The following is a 19,415-nucleotide window of genomic DNA, read 5'->3' as shown; positions in this document are numbered from 1 at the left end:
GTCCTTCCTCTCTCTGGCCGTCGTCACCTGTACTTGTACTTATGCCCAAGATCCGAGCCATTGAACAAATATTTACTCTAAGTGTCAGGCATTGTTTGAGGGCTTGCAGCTAACGGCACGAAATTCTTAGCCCTCTAGCTTTACAATTTCGTGTAGGAAGGCAAAAATATAAACATAATAAGTAAGTTTTATGGAGCCTTAGAAATGGATTAGCGTTATGAAAGAAGGAAAAAGTCGAAACACGTCGGGGGGTCAGGAATGCTGGCAGACGGTGGGGTTGCGATTGTCAGTAAAATCTCATTGAGAAGGTGACATCTGAGCAAAGATGCATATACATGGTTAGGGAGTGACCCGTGAGGCTCTCCGGGAGAAACACGTTCCAAGAGAGAGAGGAGCTGGCACAAAGGCTCCGGGCAGCAGTGCTCTGGGCTCAGCGAAGCAGAGCAGGAGGCCACCGGGCCTGGAAAGGCTTGGTTAAAGGCGAAATTGTAGGAAGTGAGATCAGAGGGGTAATGAGGAATGTGGGACGAAGAAACATGAAGTTTAAACATTTAAAAGGTCTGATTTCGGGGCTTCCCTGGTGGCGCAGTGGTTGAGAGTCCGCCTGCCAATGCAGGGGACATGGTTTTTCAGCCCTGGTCCGGGAGGATCCCACATGCCACGGAGCGGCTGGGCCCGTGAGCCATGGCCGCTGAGCCTGCGCGTCCGGAGCCTGTGCTCCGCAACGGGAGAGGCCACAGCAGTGAGAGGCCCGCGTACCGCAAAAAAAACCAAAAAAAGAAAAAACCGGAATCACTTCGCTGCTCACCTGAAACTAACACGAAATTGTAAATCAACTAGACTCCAATAAAAACAATTTTTTTAAAAAAACTTTTTACCAAATGTGAAAAACAAAAGGCCACCAGAGAAAAGGGAACCCTCCTGCACTGTTGGTGAGAATGTAAACTGATACAGCCACTATGGAGAACAGTATAGAGGTTCCTTAAAAAACTAAAAATAGAAGAAAAAAGAAAAACTAAAAATAGAACTACCATACGACCCAGCAATCCCACTACTGGGCATATACCCAGAGAAAACCATAATTCAAAAAGAGTCATGTACCACAATGTTCATTGCACCACTATTTACAATAGCCAGGACATGGAAGCAACCTAAATGTCCACTGACAGATGACTGGATAAAGAAGATGTGGCAGATATATGCAATGGAATATTACTCAGCCAAAAAAGGAAAGAAATTGAGTTATTTGTAGTGAAGTGGATGGACATAAAGTCTGTCATACAGAGTGAAGTTAAGTCAGAAAGAGAAAAAACAAATACCGTATGCTAACGCATATATACGGAATCTAAAAAAGCGGTACTGATGAACCTAGTGGCAGGACAGGAATACAGACGCAGACATAGAGAAGGGACTTGAGGACACGAGGAGGGGGAAGGGTAAGCTGGGACAAAGTGAGAGAGTGGCATGGACATATATACACTACCAAATGTGAAATAGGTAGCTGGTGGGAAGCAGCTGCATAGCACAGGGGCATCAGCTCGGTGCTCTGTGACCACCTAGAGGGGTGGGATAGGGAGGGTGGGAGGGAGACGCAAGAGGGAGGAGATATGGGGATATATGTATACGTATAGCTGATTCGCTTTGTTGTACAGCAGAAACTAACACACCACTGTAATGCAACTGTACTCCAATAAAGATGTGAAAAAAAAAATAGTCCAAACGGACACTAGCTTACAGTCTGAGCTGAAACAAGACCTCAACTAGAAACTGCATGTCGGGTGGCTCAAATTTTTAGCCATTCTGTCCATGTCCACAAACGACCAGCAAAGCACAGTGAGCACTGACTTTGGTCTTCGATAAATCTGAGCAAGTAAGTGAATTCTCAAATACAGAATCCGCGAATACGGAGGATGGACTGTATTTAAAAGGAGCTAAAACTCAAATTCCTGAGATTTGCATTTTTACTTAAGGAGAGGGGAAAGGGGGTGAAGGGAGTAGAATATAATATCTGAAAGGTGCCGGAACACTAGAATCCCCATCTTCCAAGGGATCTTTTGGAAGAGCCCAACCCTCTCCCCAGTCCTGTAGCCCAAATGAGCAATCTGGGGTCTCCGCACAAACATGATGGAAAAAGCAAGGTCACCCTCATCACACACAACTCCACCTCTTCCTCCACCTGAAGCAAAATCTGCCTTCCTGTTAGTCCTACACCCTGGCCCGAGTCCCTTCTGTCACTCCCACCGCCCTGAAACAAGGTCATCCCTCTTCCACACATCAGACATTCAAATCACTGGAAACAGCATCATGTTTCTCACCGTCCAGGTGCTGGACGACCATAAACAAAGATACTTAAACAACAGATAAACTGTGTCCAGAGCCTACCATTCGAGACAAGATACGAGTTTAATTTGCACTGTGGGGAGATGACTGAATTCTTTTTTGAATTCAAATTCTCCTAATCTGAATTAGGAGAATTCAAATTTGAATTAATTCAAATTCTCCAAATTTGAATTAGAATTCAAATTTGAATTAATTCAAATTAGAATTCAAATTCTCCTAAGCTGAGCTATTTCTCTAATGTTAATAATGAACAATATTCTGGTTTCTTGCTAGGCACCAGAACCGGTCTGAAGCCCTGCACATGGACGGGCACTTTAATCCTCACGACCATCTAATGAGGTAGGGGCTGTGGTTACCTCCACCTTCTACAAGAGTGTCTTGAGGCACAGAACAGTGAAGCAAATGACCTCAGGTCACACAGCAAGGAAAAGAAAGCGCCGGGCTCCCACCCAGGCAGTCCCACCAGCCTGCCAGGAGTGCGAGCCCACGGGTGACCCAGCAGTAACCAAGACCCCACAAAATAACTCTGCAGTGGGTTATGACCAATTATTCATTTTGAAAAGCTGCATGTGGGCTATCAAGGAGAAAAGAAGAGCTATATCTAGGGTGGGTTTTATTTCTTTTTAAAACTAAAAATCATGAAATCCAAAAGGTGAGTCAAGGTGGTTCTCCCCAGCCACAGACCCTGGAATTCCAGCTCCCGGGCCCCCCAGTGTCTCGCTAGTGCAGAGACTGGCATGGTGAACCCGTGGCACAGCTGGGCCCCCAGAGAGCACATCTACTCAGGGTTTCACAGACTCCAATTTACCAAAACTCCTAGGTTCACAGGAGGACACGATCTACATCTGGGTAAGAAGAGTTAAAAGGAAGGGAAAAACTATTGGTACCGCCAAAACCCAGGGGGCCGGATCTCGTGAACTGACGGCAGCGGACCCATTGCCAGGCAAGTTTCTGTTTGTTTAGTTATTTGGGAGGTAGGGAAGCTAGTCTTTATAACCGCATTCTACTTTTGCTTGACTTGGGTCAAAACTTGGATTTTTGAAACAGAGAAATGCAGATATGTTGCCGAGATTTTTTTTTTTAAAGCCCACAGAACTAACGTGTTGGAAATTGGCATTTAGAGTCTGAAAAGCACAATGGTGCAAACCTCCACTGAGTGTCTGGATCCTTGTATGTGCAGCTCTCAGCATCTCTCCTTATGCCTCTGACAGTCAATCCAAGAAATCTATCAATTAGATACCTGTGGCCCATCTTAGCAAGATAAATTATTTCACTAAAACTAAAAGTTAATCAAGGACCAGGCAGTATGCGAGGCATCAGGCATCCAAAAATGTCTCAGCAAAGTGACCTGTAGCCAAGGAGCTCATGGTCAAGTGAGGAACTTGGACGCCAAACAAAGGATTATTGACGTGACGAGTGCTGTAACGGGGCACGTGCAAAGGGCTGTGGGAACGGAAGAGAATGGAGGGAATCATTTGGTCTCGGGCGGTAAGAGAGATCTCACATGGAAGTGGCTTTGAAGTCACACCAGAAGGGAAAAGGAGAGCTGGGCAGGTGGCACAGTGCAGGAAGGTCATTCCAGGCAGAGGCCAGAGGCACGGGAACAGGAAGCAGCCCCCCGCGGCTGAGCCGGCAGCAGTAAGGCATCTGGATAGCCAGGCAGCTGGAGCAGGTCGGGAAGGGTCTCAATTGTGAGGATGAGGAATTTGGAGACCGTCTGAGAGAAGCAACAAACCACCCAAGGCTTTAAGCCAAAGAATGACGCCATCCCAGCAGTGTTCCCGAAGATAACGCTGCTGGCCACGCGGAGGATGAACTGGGGAAGAGAGACACTGGAGGAAGGTAACTACATCAGGAACCTGTTGCAGGACCCAAGTGCAAGATAAGGCTTTGAACCAGGCAGGGGCCGTGGCCGTGACCGCGAGAGCGGGTTAGCTGCAGGACTGACGGAGCTTGGAGACGGAGAGAGGTGGGCAGCAAGGTGGAGGGAGGTGTCGAAGAGGCTGCAGCTCCTCTCAGGAGCTGGATGGATTGTATTAACTCAAATCGACAATTACAGATCGACAGCGAGGCCCGTTAGAGCGGGTTTGGTGGCGAAGACAGTGGCATCAGTTCGGAACCCATCTGGCTCAAAGATTCCACGCATCACCTGGGAACAGAGACCTCCACGCTGGCCCAGCTGCACTGTCTCCCTGGGTGACAAATCGATGGCTGGACTGGGACAGCACAAACAGGGACGGGGCCAGGAACATCAGGCCACAGGTAAGGGATCGAGGGTGAATGAGATCAGCTGCTGGGAATGAACCTGAGCCTCCCATTTTCAGGTACTCCTTCCAAATCCTGATGAGATGGGCTCTACTTCCCTGCTTACGTGTACATATGCCACACACGCGCGCGCGCATACACATGCACGCATATACATGCACACACATACTCGTGCACACACCCCAGATGGGAAACAGTCTTTCAACAGGACGAGCCAATGGGTCCCCACAAAGCATCTCCGCCCGGGTTTCTCTGGGAACCCTTCGGCGTAGAACACCCCGCCTACTCCCAGGTGTACCCACCCCTCAGATAACTGGGTGGACAGCAACATCATGATGCTAGGACTGACATCTATACGTCCTGTCCCAATTTCCAAAGCACTGACATTCCCACTTGAACCACAGAACAATCCCGCGTGGTGTTATCGGCTCTAAATAAGGAAACTGAGGGGCTGAGAGGTTTAGCAACCAGAAACAAAGTGTCCCGGCTCTATGTCAGGAGCTCCCACGGCTACAGCACAACATGAGTGCTGTAAACGCAGAAGCAGCTCTGGTTCGCCGCCAGTTCAGAGCAACACTGTGTTTATATCCCTCTACCCTGTCCACACACCAGCCAGCTGCATCTCCCCTGTTCCCTGGCCCCAAGCCCCTGTTTCAAAGCAAAGCTCAGCTGAGCTAACCCTGCATCGCTCAGGCTAGGTACTGCGGAGGACCTGCAGCCCAAAGGCAACGAACCTAAGCATCTAAGGGACAGAGAAAATGAGAACAGATTCGAGTTCAAGCTGAAAGAGAAGAGACAGCAGGGAGGCGACATCTTTTTGCAGCCAGCAGCCAGGGGAGCCGCCAGCAGGGAGCTGGGCAAGCCCAGAAGTGCTGTTTCCTGCCCTCTGTCCAGAACTAATCTGAGCCGTGACCACCACCTGCCCACAGGCTGGGGAGACACCCACCTCCAGCCGCCTCTGCTGGCCCTGCAGGCAGTGCCACAGTGCCAGCTTGCATTTGCTAAGCAGAGGGTCCCAACGGAGAGCATCCCCCGAGCTGCCGCCCTCCAACCACGAGGGGTCCGGGGCGCGGGAGGAGGTGGCATCCGTGTCCAACAAGGGAAGCGTCTCACACTCCAGCCTGGGGCCGCCCCCCGAGGTCTGCGCAGCGTCTGCCAGGCCCGGAGGGGCCTTGAGAGCGAAGGGGGAGGAGAGGACCCGAGGGTGCTCGCGGGCTCCGTCCAAGCTGGCAGCCTTGGCCTCCGTCTCCTCGGGGCTCCGACGCGGGGCCTCGGCCTCTCTGGATGGCGGGCAGCCTTCTGCTTCTCCCCGTTCCCCAGCGGAACCCAGGGAGAGGCGAATGAAACTAAAGCTGGAGGTGAAGACATCCTGAGAGCCGGCAGCGGGGGAGGGGGCCTCGGGGCCACTTCCGCGGCCGCAGCTGGTGCCCCTCACCTCCTCCGGGGACAGACAGCCTTTGGTCCAGACTGCTTCCTGGCGAGGGCTTGGGGCCTCGTGACTGTCCATGGATGGCAGCTCCCCCGGACACCCGGCGTCCCCGGGGCGCCTCTTGGGCAGGGTGGTACCAGCCCTGGGCTGAGTCCCACGGAGCCCTGGGCTTCCTCTCACGGCCACCAGAGCCAGGCCTCGGTGGCCCACGGAGGTCAGAGCTAAGGCTGCTGTGCTCCTGGGAACGGGGCTCCCAACCGAGGGACCTCGCCACTGGCCTCCACACGGCTCGGCCCTGGACTCAGCGTGGTGGGACTCCTCACCGCGCGCCCCTCCCTGGGCCCGGAACAGGGCGCCCACTGGCGGGGAGAGGAACCCGATCCGGGGCCCAGCTGCGCTTCTCATGTAGCCCGGCCTCCGTGCCAGCCGCCTCCTCGGAAAAGACGCTGCTGGTCGTAAGCGATCTTCACTGCCTGGGAAGAAAGAGAAAACAGCACCGTAAACACGCACATCTCCCTGGTTCAGCTGGAACTGCATCTGGAGAACATCCCCGGGTTCAGAGGTCATCCCTCGGGGCATCCGTCAGAGACGCTGGCTCAGTGGTCCCGGGGCCAACCTGGTATGAAAACTCTGATTATCCTTGGAAAGCGTCCGCCTAGCACGTGCAGACACAGCACAGCATCCCAGCTCCTCTGCTGAGCCGAACGGCTGGCACTGCTGTGAGTTGTGCCGACACGTCAGCGGGCACATTGCAGGCACAACGTCGGCAGCTCCTCTGAGCCTCCAGCATTCCTGCCCGGTGGTCTCTTAGGAGTATCAGCACTTTCACCCTGGAGCGGTCTGGAAGGCAAACGATCTGCAGCCGAATGCCAGCGCACTCCCCCAAATGCGATCCAGTCACCTAACACGGCTCCTCTTAGCACGTACGTGTGGTTTCATCATCTGAGTTACCCACGTCCCTGCACACCTGCAGACCGTGGAAAGCTGGCAGGGACACAATCTATGCCCATCTATTCATCTCACAGGGAATTACAGGAGGCCCTGCTCGCTGTGCTCTCCAGACCAGGGGCTGTGTTCCCTTCCCAGCTATGCGAGAGGGACAGAAACAGTGAAAACGGCTGATACCTGTCAGAGGCATGATGCTACAGCAGTTGGAGGGCGCAGGCTCTGGCACCTCATTGCCCGGTGCAAACCTGGTTGTGCCACTGCTGGCTGTGTGACCTTCCACAAGTTACTCAGCCTCTCTGTGCCTCAGTTTGCTTATCAGTAAAGTGGAAATACCCACAGTACCTCTCTCCTAGGGCGGTTGTGAGCATTAAACTAAACGAGTTACTAGAGGCAGGCAGCTCAGAACAGTGCCTGGCACTCATAAGTGCGATGAAAGCGTCAGTTACTATTTCGACATTTTAAAGCACCCCGTTACTCATGATGTGTCTTCATCCGCATTAATTTCCTTTGCTCCCTACCAAAGTCATGTGAATCAAGCAGACCGGGAATTATAACTTTCCTTTCGTCATTAAGGAAACTGAGGCTCAGAGACATTAAAGCTGCAAGTGGCCGAGTGACCAGGGCCAAAGTCTCCTGACTCAGCCCACGCAGTGCTCTCGCTTTGGGGCCCTGCCGCACCTCAAATGAGACTGGATGGGGAGGGTAAAAGCGGGAGCAGACAGCACGAAGCACGGCCGTACATACACACAGCCTGTGGCAGGAAGCGGAGTACAGCTCCCCGGTGGGTCCACGCATCTCTCCCCACCTCCCAGAACACAGATGCTCCCAGCATCCTCGTCATGGTAAACAGACAGCACTGGGCATCTAGCGTACCACTGTGTTACGATCGTGCCCTGCATTTAAGTTGCTCGATAAATGGTGAATGAATGAATGGATGCATGGATAGATGGAGGGAAGGTAGAATAGATGGATGGATGAATGCATGGACGGACGGACAGACTGGGGCCCATCTGAGCCCCAAACACACGCTCTTTCTGTACCCTTTGCCTCAAAGTATATCACTTAGGATGACAACTTGAAATGACAAAAAGTCAGAAGAAAGAATTTTCTTTTTTCTTCATTTATTTTTGTTTTCTTCCATGCAAAGTTGGAATCAGTAGAAAAGGACATATGGAAAATGTATAGAAAATGTACAGAGGGATCATTAATAGGCCAAATTGGACCACTCACTAGGATGGCTACTAGCTACTACTAAATACACACACACACACACACACACACACACACACACACAGAGAAAATAACAAGTGTTGATAAGGATGTGGAAAAATTGAAACCAGTGCGCACTATAGGTGGGAATATAAAATGGTACAGCTGAAAAGAGCACGAAAATTCCTCAAAAAATTAAAAATAGAATTACTACACGGCCCGGCAATTCCACTGCTTGGTATATACCCAAAAGAATTGAAATCACGTCTCAAAGAGATATTTGTACACCCGTGTTCATTAGTGGCATTATTCACTGTAGACAAATACGGAAGCAACCCAAGTAGCCCTCAATGAATGGATGGAGAAAGCATGGTCTATCCATAGTGGGAAATTACTCAGCCTTACAAAGGAAGGAAATTCTGAGACCGGCTACAACATGGGTGAACCTCAATCCTGAGGACAAGATGCTAAGTGAAATAAGCCTGTCACAAAACGACAAATATAGCTTGATTCCGCTTATCTGAGGTCCCTAGAGGAGTCAAATTCATAGACAGAAAGTAGAAGGACGGTTGCCAGGGGCCAGAGGCAGGCAGTGGGCTGGGGGGGCAGGGGGAGTGAGTGTTCAGTGGGGACAGAGCTTCAGTTCGGGGATATGAGAAGGTTCTGTGGATGGATGGTGGTGACAGCTGCACAACGGTGTGACTGTGCTGAATGCCACTGAACTGTACACTTACCAACGGCTAAGAGGGTAATTCTATGTTACATGTACTTTACCACAATAAAAAAAAATTAAATAGACCAATGGCGTCACCATACTCTCTGGTCCCAAGGAGACCCGTCCTTTCCCTCAGGGCTCTCGCGCCTGCACCAATGGGGCAGTCAGCACAGAGCTGCAGGGGCTCGGGACAGGGCGAAGGGAGGCCTAGAAGGATGAACTCTCCTCTGCCTGGAGAACCGGCAAAACAGTTTTTCAAGAACAAGGAATCCAAAAGAAAGTAGAGAACACTGAATTCTGGCTTCAGTTACCAAAGGCAAATGATCCAGCAATTCATATCCTGAGAACGAAGTCCTGTGACATCTATATTGTCTTTTGGCTTAAAGAGACTTCTAACTAATTTTTTTATACAAGTCCAATCACCCAAAGAACCCTTCTGAAGTTAAAAAGCAATGCTACGTGGAAAATAATTTGCTTGAAATTTCATTTCTTTTCAAAGGCCTCTGGGCCCTTGGGCCTGAGTAGCCCTTCGTAAAGCCACTCAACTAAGGGTCCGAAGTCCCCCCAGGCCAGGTCCAGCTGCCGTGCCAAGCAGTTCCCCGAGGGGAGCCCGTGTTCCTGGGGGTGGGAGGAGTTTCTGGTAAGATGCTGTCAGGCCACAGCGAGAGGCAGCGGTCGGGAATGGGGGCGGCCCAGCCTCTGAACCCACCTGTGCTCCAGACATGCCCCACTCCGGGTGTGAGCCTTCCAGAAGGCGGCCTCAGAAACAAAGCCTGTCACACACTATCAATCCTCACCCTCCAGAGAGGGCGGAGGAGCTGAGAGTCGGATCCGGAGGGCACCTCTGGAATGAGCTAGAACGATCAGAAGAAACCCAGATGGGGCACACAGCTGCTCTGAAATCTCTAGGGAAAACCCCAGTTCCCCGTAACCAAAGTCCCCCTTTCCACTTTTTTTTAATTTTTATTTTTTGAGGAAGTTTATGATGTCCCTCTGGCCAGAAACCAATTATTACTTATATATCCTGCCTGCGATCTGACCTGAAATCCAAGCCCTGCCTACACACCCGGCATTTGAGAAAGGGTTATGACGCATTCAGAGCTTGAGAGGAAGATTCCTTCCTGACACCTTGCTGCAGTCAGCTCTGGGAACAGAGATTCGAGGGTACAGGAAGTCAATCCTGGCAAGACGAGGGAAGGCCCGGAAACCAGCCGTGCCCTCTGCTCTTTGTAAAACCCAGAGATGGCTCCATTCTGCCCATCTGGCCCCAGAAAGGCTGGGGTGGAGACAAAGCTTCAGGCAACCTACTCCATCCCGTGCAGCCCACGCTCCATAACAGGTTCTAGGGAGGGGAGCACAGGTGTCTTACTTCCTTCCCATGGCGCAGACCTGCAGGTCCCTGTTTATGTGGGATCCCCACTCCACCCCCATCCAGCCCAGAGAGCTCTGAGACTGAAGGGAAGTGAAAGACAGGGGCTTTGACTAAACCCAGATGTCAAAGAGCTTCCATATACCGTCTGGATAATGTACCCAGGAACGCCTACTTACATAACTTATGGGAAAAATTGGAGAAAGCCGATGTTGCCGGCCAGGTCAGCAAGAATCCTGTCTGCCCTGCCTCTAACGCTCTCCCTCCATCTCTCCAAATCCCCCCCCATCCTCCAGCCCCTTCCCCATCAACTACTTCGTCCAGATCACCCAGCTCCCAGGCCTTCACCACGAGGCCACACCACTCCTCTCCCCAATTTATTAAAACCCAGCACTGTCAGTTATCTTCTTTGCTGTATATAAATTGTCCCCAACTTACGCTACTGATAAGCTTCCTGAAGTCCTTACAATTCCCCCCGAAACTCCTAGTATACAGAGAAGGCATCCATATACGTCGGTCAGATCATACTCATTTTTGAATAGGAAATCTCAAATACGCAATTAAAAAAAACGATACTCGTGAATTTACTCAGAAGATCTTAAAACCAAGCCCCAAAGTTAAAATCTACACAAAATGCTCAGGTGGGCTTGGGCAAGACCCTCAGTGACTCTAAGGCCCCGCGGGGAAAGCACGTCTGCCTCGGGAAGTGTAAACACAGGGGCTCAGAGGCCGCCGCTGAGGACGCAAAACATAGTTAGAGAAAAGCAAACACACAAACACTCTACGAAATGTGGCCTGGGTATAAATGCACAGTGGAAACATGAATGAATTTACGGTTTGCATGGAAGGAATTTTAATCCCGTTTGTCATGGTCGGGGCATACACTTTCATAAAACGTTCAGATGAACCAAAGGTTCTGAGTCATAAAGAAACCACACATCCCTGTGGATTAACTTGTTTTCCAAGAACCAGAACCCAATCAGATACACTAAGCACAAACACCTGCCTGAGCGACTGAGCAACTGAGCGCAAGTTCGCCTTCCCCGGATAGTTCAGAGAGCACCTGGGGATGCGGAAGTACCTTCAGGTCACCGTAATAAGCACCTCGTGAGCAGGACAAGTGCAGGTGCGAAATAAATCCAGTTTCACCACGTTTGCCTTTTAACTGTGCGATCCACGGCAACAAAACCGGTCCTGGTTGAACGTGGGATGCTGGGTGGGGGTGCAGACAAGGGCAGGACACCGCCCCCGCCCCCAGATTTCTTATGATCCAGCAGGGGATGTAAGTCATGCACAAAACTTGTCGCAGATGGAATGGCTACTCAACCACAGAGGAAGGAGAATTCCATTTGAAGTTAAATGAGTGGCTCCCCTGGTTGGCTCAGTCGATTAACCTGACGTTTCTCTGACCTTCAGCAAAGCAGAGGACTCCCTGAGCCCCAGAGTGTTCCCCAATGTATGTGCCACCCCAAAACTGACCTCCTGGGGTGGAAGGGAAGGATGGGGTGAATGCGGACCAGGCCCGGGGGGTTCAGGATGACTCTGACAACCACCTTGGGCCCGAGAGCTCCCCGTCAGCCGGACCAGAACTTTCTTGCTTGTGAGACCTCCTTCCTTCCATCCCGGGGTCCTTGGCAGGCTCTCCTGCCCCCTCCCTTATCCTTCAGCGGCATCTCCCTCAACCTCTCCCAGGTCTCTGGGACTTCCCTGGCGGTCCAGTGGTCGAGACTCTGCGCTTTCACTGCAGGGCGCACGGGTTCGATCCCAGGTCAGGGAACTAAGATCCCACATGGCTTGGGCAAGCACAGCCAAAAACGATTAATTAATTAATTAGATACAAACAAAAAACCTCTCCCACGTCTCGCCCCCTCTCGGCATCTGCCTCTCGGAGGACCCAAACCCTGTCCTAGAGGAAGCACGGTGAGTGATCACAGGGGCCCCGCCCTCCTGGGGTTGGCCATCCTGGGGGCGGGGCAGGGGGCAGGTGGCAACCACGCAACCACACGGATGAACGCGGACGGGGAGAATGACGGACAGATCGGTGGTGGCCAGCCACAGGGGACAGGGCCCCTGGCTTTGTCAAGCGGGGTCTTGGAGCGGCATTTGGCTGTGACCTGACAGGTGAGTGGGAGGTATAGGGAGGTCCCGGAGGAGGCTGCTGGGAACAGTCTGAGAGGAAGGAACGGGGCTGGAGGGGCCGGTGGGCGACACTGGTGACAGGCAGGGGACAGGACGGAGCCAGACACTGCAGTGCCTGTGGGCTGCATCGGGACTGGGTCTTCGCCCCAAGAGCAATGGGAGGCCTTTGGAGAGAGACAGGATCCCACGTGCAAATTTTAAGAGATCCCTCTGTGGAGAACAGACCAGACGGGAGCAAGAAAGGACACAAGGAGACCAGTCAGGAGGCACCAAACCGAGGGCAAAACCAAGCCTGCGGCACACAGAGGAGAGGGGCCCTCTGCTCCACACACCACATCCATCCCAGGTCCCTTATGTGACAACAAGCAAGGAGCCCATTGTCCTCTGAGCGTTACAGGCACCCCTCCCCCGACAAACATTTAGACACAGAAATACTTCAGGGCCAAATGAGTGATAATATCAATCTTTCTACAAAGAACCCCTTCCAGAAGCATCCTAACTAGTTACCCAGATGCCTACATTTTTGAAAACATCCCTTAGGTCTGCAATGTCTTTCTTTTTCCTTGTCATCTTCCACTATTACGCTCATATCCATGTTAAACATCCCCATACCCAACACAAGCCAGCCGCATCCTCAAGAACCTAAGCCTCCGTCGGGGCTAAAACTAGAAGTCCAACAGGAAGTATGTTTTCAACAGCACCGTCTATGGGCAGGTAGGACCAGGCTGTGTGTGGGGTGTGTGTGTGTGTGTGTGTGCGTGCTCGTGGGTGCACACGTGCCTGAATGTAATAAAAAGACACGTGCAAGTGTGTGCATACATACACAAATATTTATAGGAATACAGATGTATAGACAGAGACGGGGAATGTCACACAAGGGAGGAGTCCTCCCCGGCCCCTCCCTTCCAAATCTGCCCTCCAAACCAGCCGGTAACCGCCACAGAATCGTGCATCGGGCTTGCCGACATCTCCAGTTCACAAGCTGACACTCTCCATCCCCTTGAAAGGCAGCCTGTTCCCCAGACATGATCACTCATCAGCTGCCCTGGGCGAGCAGAGCCCCCTTACCCTGATCTAGCATCACCGTCATCTTCCAAGCCGCGTGCGCTGCAGGTACACACGCCAACAGGTGTGCAGGCTCGGGGCCCCTGTAAGAGCAAAGCTCTGTCTGTTCTCCCGTCAGCCTTCTGGTCACCCAAAGACCAGGAGCTTTGACTCCGGGGCTGCTGACATCTCTTATAACAGTCTTGCCGTTGGAAGTGCTGAACTGCGATTTAATTGGCTACAGTGTCAGCCCTGAGTCAATGAAACCGAACAGACTCTTCTGCTTGGAACATAGGACACAACAATGTGCTAAAAGTATGAAGAAAAGCAAAAGTATGATAAACAACAGCATAAACTGGTCGGGGGAGGGGGACAGGATGCAGGAGGGATTTCAAGGGTAATATTCCACTTCTCAAGCTGGGTGGTGGTTACATGGGTGCTGACTGTGTTACCATTCTCCAACGGTATATGCAATTATACATATGTAATGTATAATTATACAGCAGACACATATATATAAGTTTTATAACTGTGAGATATTCTATGCCAGTTTTTCAAAGCTGCAGTCCCTGCGCGAAGGCAGAAATACCCAGAAGCAGACACAGACCAGGCTGTGAGCAACCCCACACGGGAGGCGGGGGAAGGCTCAGGGAGGAGGTGCCCCTGGAGGTGGACCGAAAGGATGAGACTCCAGAAGCCAAAAAGGAGGGTGAGGCCATGGCGGGTGGAACGAACAGCAAGTGCTCAGGAACGAAGGTATGACAGCATGAAGGAGGTCACGACGGCTGGGAGCAGGCAGGGCGAAGCCACTGGGGAAGAGGGACCAGAAGGTTGTGTGCAGGCCCGGAGGGCTTCCAGGTGGAGGCGGGACGAGGCAGGGCCCTGCGCTGGAGAGAAGAGGGTTGGAAGCTCACCAATAGGCAGGAGAGTGGACAATGCCATCTAGGGAGGAATTCTGGAAGAAGAGGAGGGCTCGGGAAAGAAAGAACCAGAAGGGACCCAAGGAAGCCACTGGTGATTCCAGGAGGTGTTGGGTGAGGGACATGCAGCCCCTGTGTCCAGCCCCGCTCACGGTCACCACCATCCTCGGCTCTGGCTCTGCAGCTGAAACGCTGAAACTTTGGATCCATGCTTCCCAAACAAGGCTGCACATTAGAGTCACTTTGAAATGTCATCTTTTAAACGTTCCACAGTCCAGGCCACACCCCAGGTGGATGACGTCACACAGGTGGGGAGGGAGACTCAGACCTGGGTCCTGGGGACGCTCCCCTGATGACTCCACGGGCAGCAGGGCTGGGAGCCTCTGCTTGAGGGGGAGTCCTGTGTAACCTCCCAGCACACTTGGAGTTCAAGCCCATCATAAACTTAACATTCACAGCACTGCAGACCGTGTCTCTCTGCAGAATCTTCCTCTCTTGTTTCTCGAAATGCTACGCGTGGACAAAGTCGGCTCTGTATGTAAAACTTGTCCCCATACGTCTGTTCTAAATCTTCTCCCCACACAGGGTTTCCGCTTTCGATCAGACAATGGGAGCCCTGGGTCCCACGACGTGACCGCCCATGCCAAAGAGGCGTGAGGCCGGCGGCTGCCGGGCAATGTGTCACTTCCCCAGCCTGCAGTCTCCTGACTCAGGGCCCAAACGTGGCCCAACGTTCAGCCCACGTTGGTGTTTAAGGGTCACAACCCACACATGCAACATACAGTGTGGGATCCTGGATTGGATACAGGAACAACCAAAGGAGATTAGTGGGTGAAACTCGAATAAACTCTGTAGTTTAGTTCATTGTACCAATGTTAAGTTTTTAGTTTGAATGACCCTACCATGACCCTACCATGATTTTATGTATATATAAAGCTTTTAGCGTGGGGAAGCTGGATGAAGGGAACTCTGTATTATCTTTACAACTTTTCTATAAATCTATAAGTATTCCAAAATAAAAAGTTTATTTAAAAAGCACACACACACACACACACGCACACACACACACACACACACACACACGATTCATGGACCTGTATTTTGCAGCAGGAAACGGTATGGGCTCTGGAGACAGATTACCCGAGTGTAAATTTAGCTCTGCCACTTCTGAGTGAGTGTTGTTGGGTTACTTGCCTCTCTGCTGCTCGCATTGTCTCGTCTGTCACCTGGGACTCCACCTCATGGCATTGCTGGGAGGGTAGAGCAGGTTATGAATTTGTCTACCGTGCCTGGCACAGAGCAACCATTCAAAAACTATCTTTATTTGCAATTCAGGCATAGAGCAAAGACAAGAATATCACCCTAAAACCAAGGCACTTGGACATGGCCACCTGTAGGCGGAGTTCAAGGCAAAGCCAAACCCGAGCGGCCTCAGCTCTGACTGTAAGCTGTTTTCTGTACTGAGGAGGCTGCTGGGGGCCAACATGCCCACACACACACACACACACACACACACACACACACGGCATACACACACTGCATACACACACACACATAGGGCATACACACACACGACACACACACACACGGCATACACACATACACACGGCATACACACACACGGCATACACACACACACGGCATACACACACACACGGCATACACACACACGGCATACACACACACACACACACACAGCATCCAGTGTGGTGTCTCTGGACACTCAACCCATGCTCTGTTGTTGGCCAATACCTGCCCAACTCTCTGATCCAGTTTCCTGAGTTGTTTTCTTTCCTGTTTACCCCCGATCTCCTTCCTCCACTTGAAACAGGTAGTTGAGGAATTTAGCAGTTAGAGACTCATAAGCCCCGTGAAAGGGCTGCTCTGAAATCACTGAGCAGCCTCTCGCCACGGCGCTATTAATTCTCATAAACGATTGTCTTTTTCTTCCCATGTAAAGAGCTACTCAAAATCTGATCAGCCGCTGAACTCCCTCAAGAGTGCTGTTAACTGCAGATGGGTGTCGCTAATGAATTTTTTAACTGCTGCCCTAATAAAATATGGATGAACCAGAAGGAGCCCTCTCTGTAGCTGTTATTTCAAAACAACTTAAGTTTCTGCTCTTATTTTTGCAGCAAAGAGCTGCAAGCTCTCACATCCACCCTAACAAAAGAGAGCTTTGCTCAGGCTAGTCATCTCTAAAGTTCACAGTTACCTTCTTAATGCCGTATATTTTATGCATGGGCTTATTTTCAAAGCCTTCTACATGCCCCGCTTTGCATGCCAAATTTGAGATGTGTTTATTAAAAAATGATCTTAAGTTGTCAGTACTTCACACATAAGTAGTGCCCTAGGGACTAGACTGTCTTTCAAGGAAGTCCCTGCTTGGCACTAAATTTTTATAATACTCAGAATTTAAGCCCACATCAAAGGTTTGTGCCACTTTAAATGCCTGCCCTTAAAAATGATACAATTATCGCATCGCAAATGTCTGCTCTATGATCCTACTAGAAAACAAGAGGAAATTTGGGGGTTTTTTTTCTACATTCCAATATCGCACCTTGGAGCACTGGTGCGAAGAAATAAGACAGAAACTGGCATTAAATAATTCCTAGGTTATAAAGATGCTCTAAGCAGCTATGAGCACGGGGGTGGGTACTGAGGGTGACCTGTCACTTAGCTGGTCTCAGATGTAAGGAGACATTCTATAACAGAATATGACTGTCTTTTGTCTACACTCGAGGATTCTTCCTTCATAAAACTTTTCCGGTCTCACTTTGGATTGAGATACTATATATAGCTTCCAAGTTTTAAGAGGTCATCTCTCCATCCAGAAAGCTCAAATCTTTCCGATTGATTCAAACACCATTAGTGTTTTGAGTTGATGAAAACTAGGCATAGGCTGGACTGGAGTTAACCTTTGCACCACCTACAAAGAAGGGGTTTGTTGAAACAGTCCTGCTTTCTGGAAGATGACAGTGGGGGAATACTTAGGATGTTTAAGAGAGCAAACTGTTCAAGTACCCATCTCCATTCAGCCAGCGCAAACTAATTATACAGAAATCTTGTCTCTTCTTGCCTTTATAGTGCCTCTTCGCTCTGGAATCATCTTGAACAAAGCAATACATCTTACTGTGAAGAATAATTCTCCACGGATGCTTTGATGCTTAAATATCTGAAGTGCACTTTGGTTATATCAATATGCTTCCACACTGTGGAAAGCAACTAAACACCCTCACTAGATTCCTTTTGAAAGCTTTTGTTCTCAAAGTGGCATATTTAGTGATTTTTTTTTTTTTATGAAGATGAGACGCTAGTGTCTTCACCAGCCACTACTATCAGAAGGGTATCACATAAACTCTCAGATAGGACCTGCCAGAGGAGGCAAAGAGCTAGAGGTGCTGGCCGCTTCCCTGAGGGCTGGCATTCACAGTACGGTGATGACACACTCAGATATCACAGCCGGGCCCAGGCCAGCACTGAGCTAGGTCACCAGGCGAAATCAGTCCTGCAGTCCAGGCTTCCCAGGGAGGTGCGTGTGCGTCGAGGGATGCAACGTCCCGGCGGGCGCACGTGGGAATTCAAGCCACCCACAGAGACCGGGCCCTACAGTCAACCATCTCTAGAAAAGAAACTAAGGCTCAGCATCCCAGGGGGGACAGGACTTGAAGGAAGCAGAATGACCTTCTCAGTAGAGTCTGAACCTACCTCTGCCCCTCAGAGCTCCTTGTCTTGCCAAAGTAAACCTTCTCCGAGCTTGGTTTTCTCCCCTGGGGAGTGTTACCAATCTCCTCCTTGCAAGTGGGGAGCCCTAACATCTTTCTTCAGGTTAGACCCATACAGTGTGTGAGATGTCAGTTTTGTATTCCAGGCCTGCCTTCCTGAGACTGTAGTCAAGTCACCTTGAGGGCACAGTGTCTACAGACAAGCCCTGCGTTACCTCCAGAGATGACTCCTCTCATCTGTCAGATATGAGATCACCAGTTCAAGACTCAGAGAGGGTCTGGGACCACAAACAAGAGCTGGATTCTGTTGGCTCCCATCTGAGCGATCCAAGAAAGTTACTTAGCCCTTCTGTGCCTCAGTTTACTTGTGTATAAAATGGGCATAACCCCCATACCTTGAAGGACTGTTCTAAAGATACGATAAAATCACTAACGGAGATTTTCAAAAGCCCATCAGAGCTTATGATAAGCGGTGATATGGGCTCAGAAAATTAGCTTCTTTCCCCAAGTTCTTCTGGGCACCTAAGTCATCACTGTATTCTAATAACACCTTACAATTTTCCTGGATAGTGTTATTCAATGTTATCCAACAGTCTGCTTCAGAGTTAGTTTTGTGTTAGGTTTTTTTTTTTCCTCTTCCTATCTTCCTAATAGGGTCTACCCTATTAGGAGAGAGAAAATAAGTGGGTGACCATAAAACACAGAAGTCCATGGAGATTTCCAAACTATCAGAAAAATATCAGACAAACTGCAAGCAATTTCTGACACACAGAAGAAACTCCTGAAGATTTTAGTTGATCTATATTTTCTCCTAGAGCTACAGAAATCCTTCCCACGTACATGCCTCAACCAGCCATTGCTTTTAAAATCTTCTCATTTTCCTTAAGGGAACGGTTAAGGGAAAGAATGACATTTCACACTTTCTGCTGAACACTCAGAATCAAGTGTTTTGTCTCCCTCTCTCTCTTTATTTACCTTTTTGGTCTTTAGGCTATCTTTCTCAACTTCCAGCAATATCAAAAGGCCGATTCCTTTTTCAAAAAACATGTTTAATAGCGAAAACAAACTAGATGAGTCTGTTTTTCTCTAGAATGGGTTTTAAAACTTGAGTTAACTCTCGCTAAGGGAACAGAGTTTCCTCTGTACACAGCCTATTTTGAAACAAATGAGGCAAACCTGGGTAATAAATTGGATTTAATTCACTTATACTAAAGGAACGTGAAAATGAGATCGGGCAATGGCTGAGGTGTTCTTTGAGAACAGGAGAAGGTCGACAGACTGGAAACACACAAGCATCCTGCCGGGTTCTAAA

At 50.1% G+C, this 19,415-nt stretch overlaps 1 protein-coding gene across 1 annotated transcript in view; it reads right to left on the bottom strand.

Annotated features, from left to right (window-relative positions):
• DISC1 (DISC1 scaffold protein) overlaps positions 1-19,415 on the bottom strand; it is a gene marked incomplete at both ends in the record, with an annotated part of 341,831 nt that overhangs the window by 280,457 nt on the left and 41,959 nt on the right. The window contains one exon of the mRNA XM_082673688.1: positions 5,552-6,507. Coding sequence (XP_082529814.1) covers positions 5,552-6,507 — 956 coding nt within the window. The remainder of the gene's footprint in view (positions 1-5,551; positions 6,508-19,415) is intronic.

This window comes from Grampus griseus, assembly GCF_964374135.1.
Source record: "Grampus griseus genome assembly, chromosome: 16".
Taxonomy (NCBI): Eukaryota; Metazoa; Chordata; class Mammalia; order Artiodactyla; family Delphinidae; genus Grampus; species Grampus griseus.
This window is presented reverse-complemented; position numbering and strand designations above follow the sequence as displayed.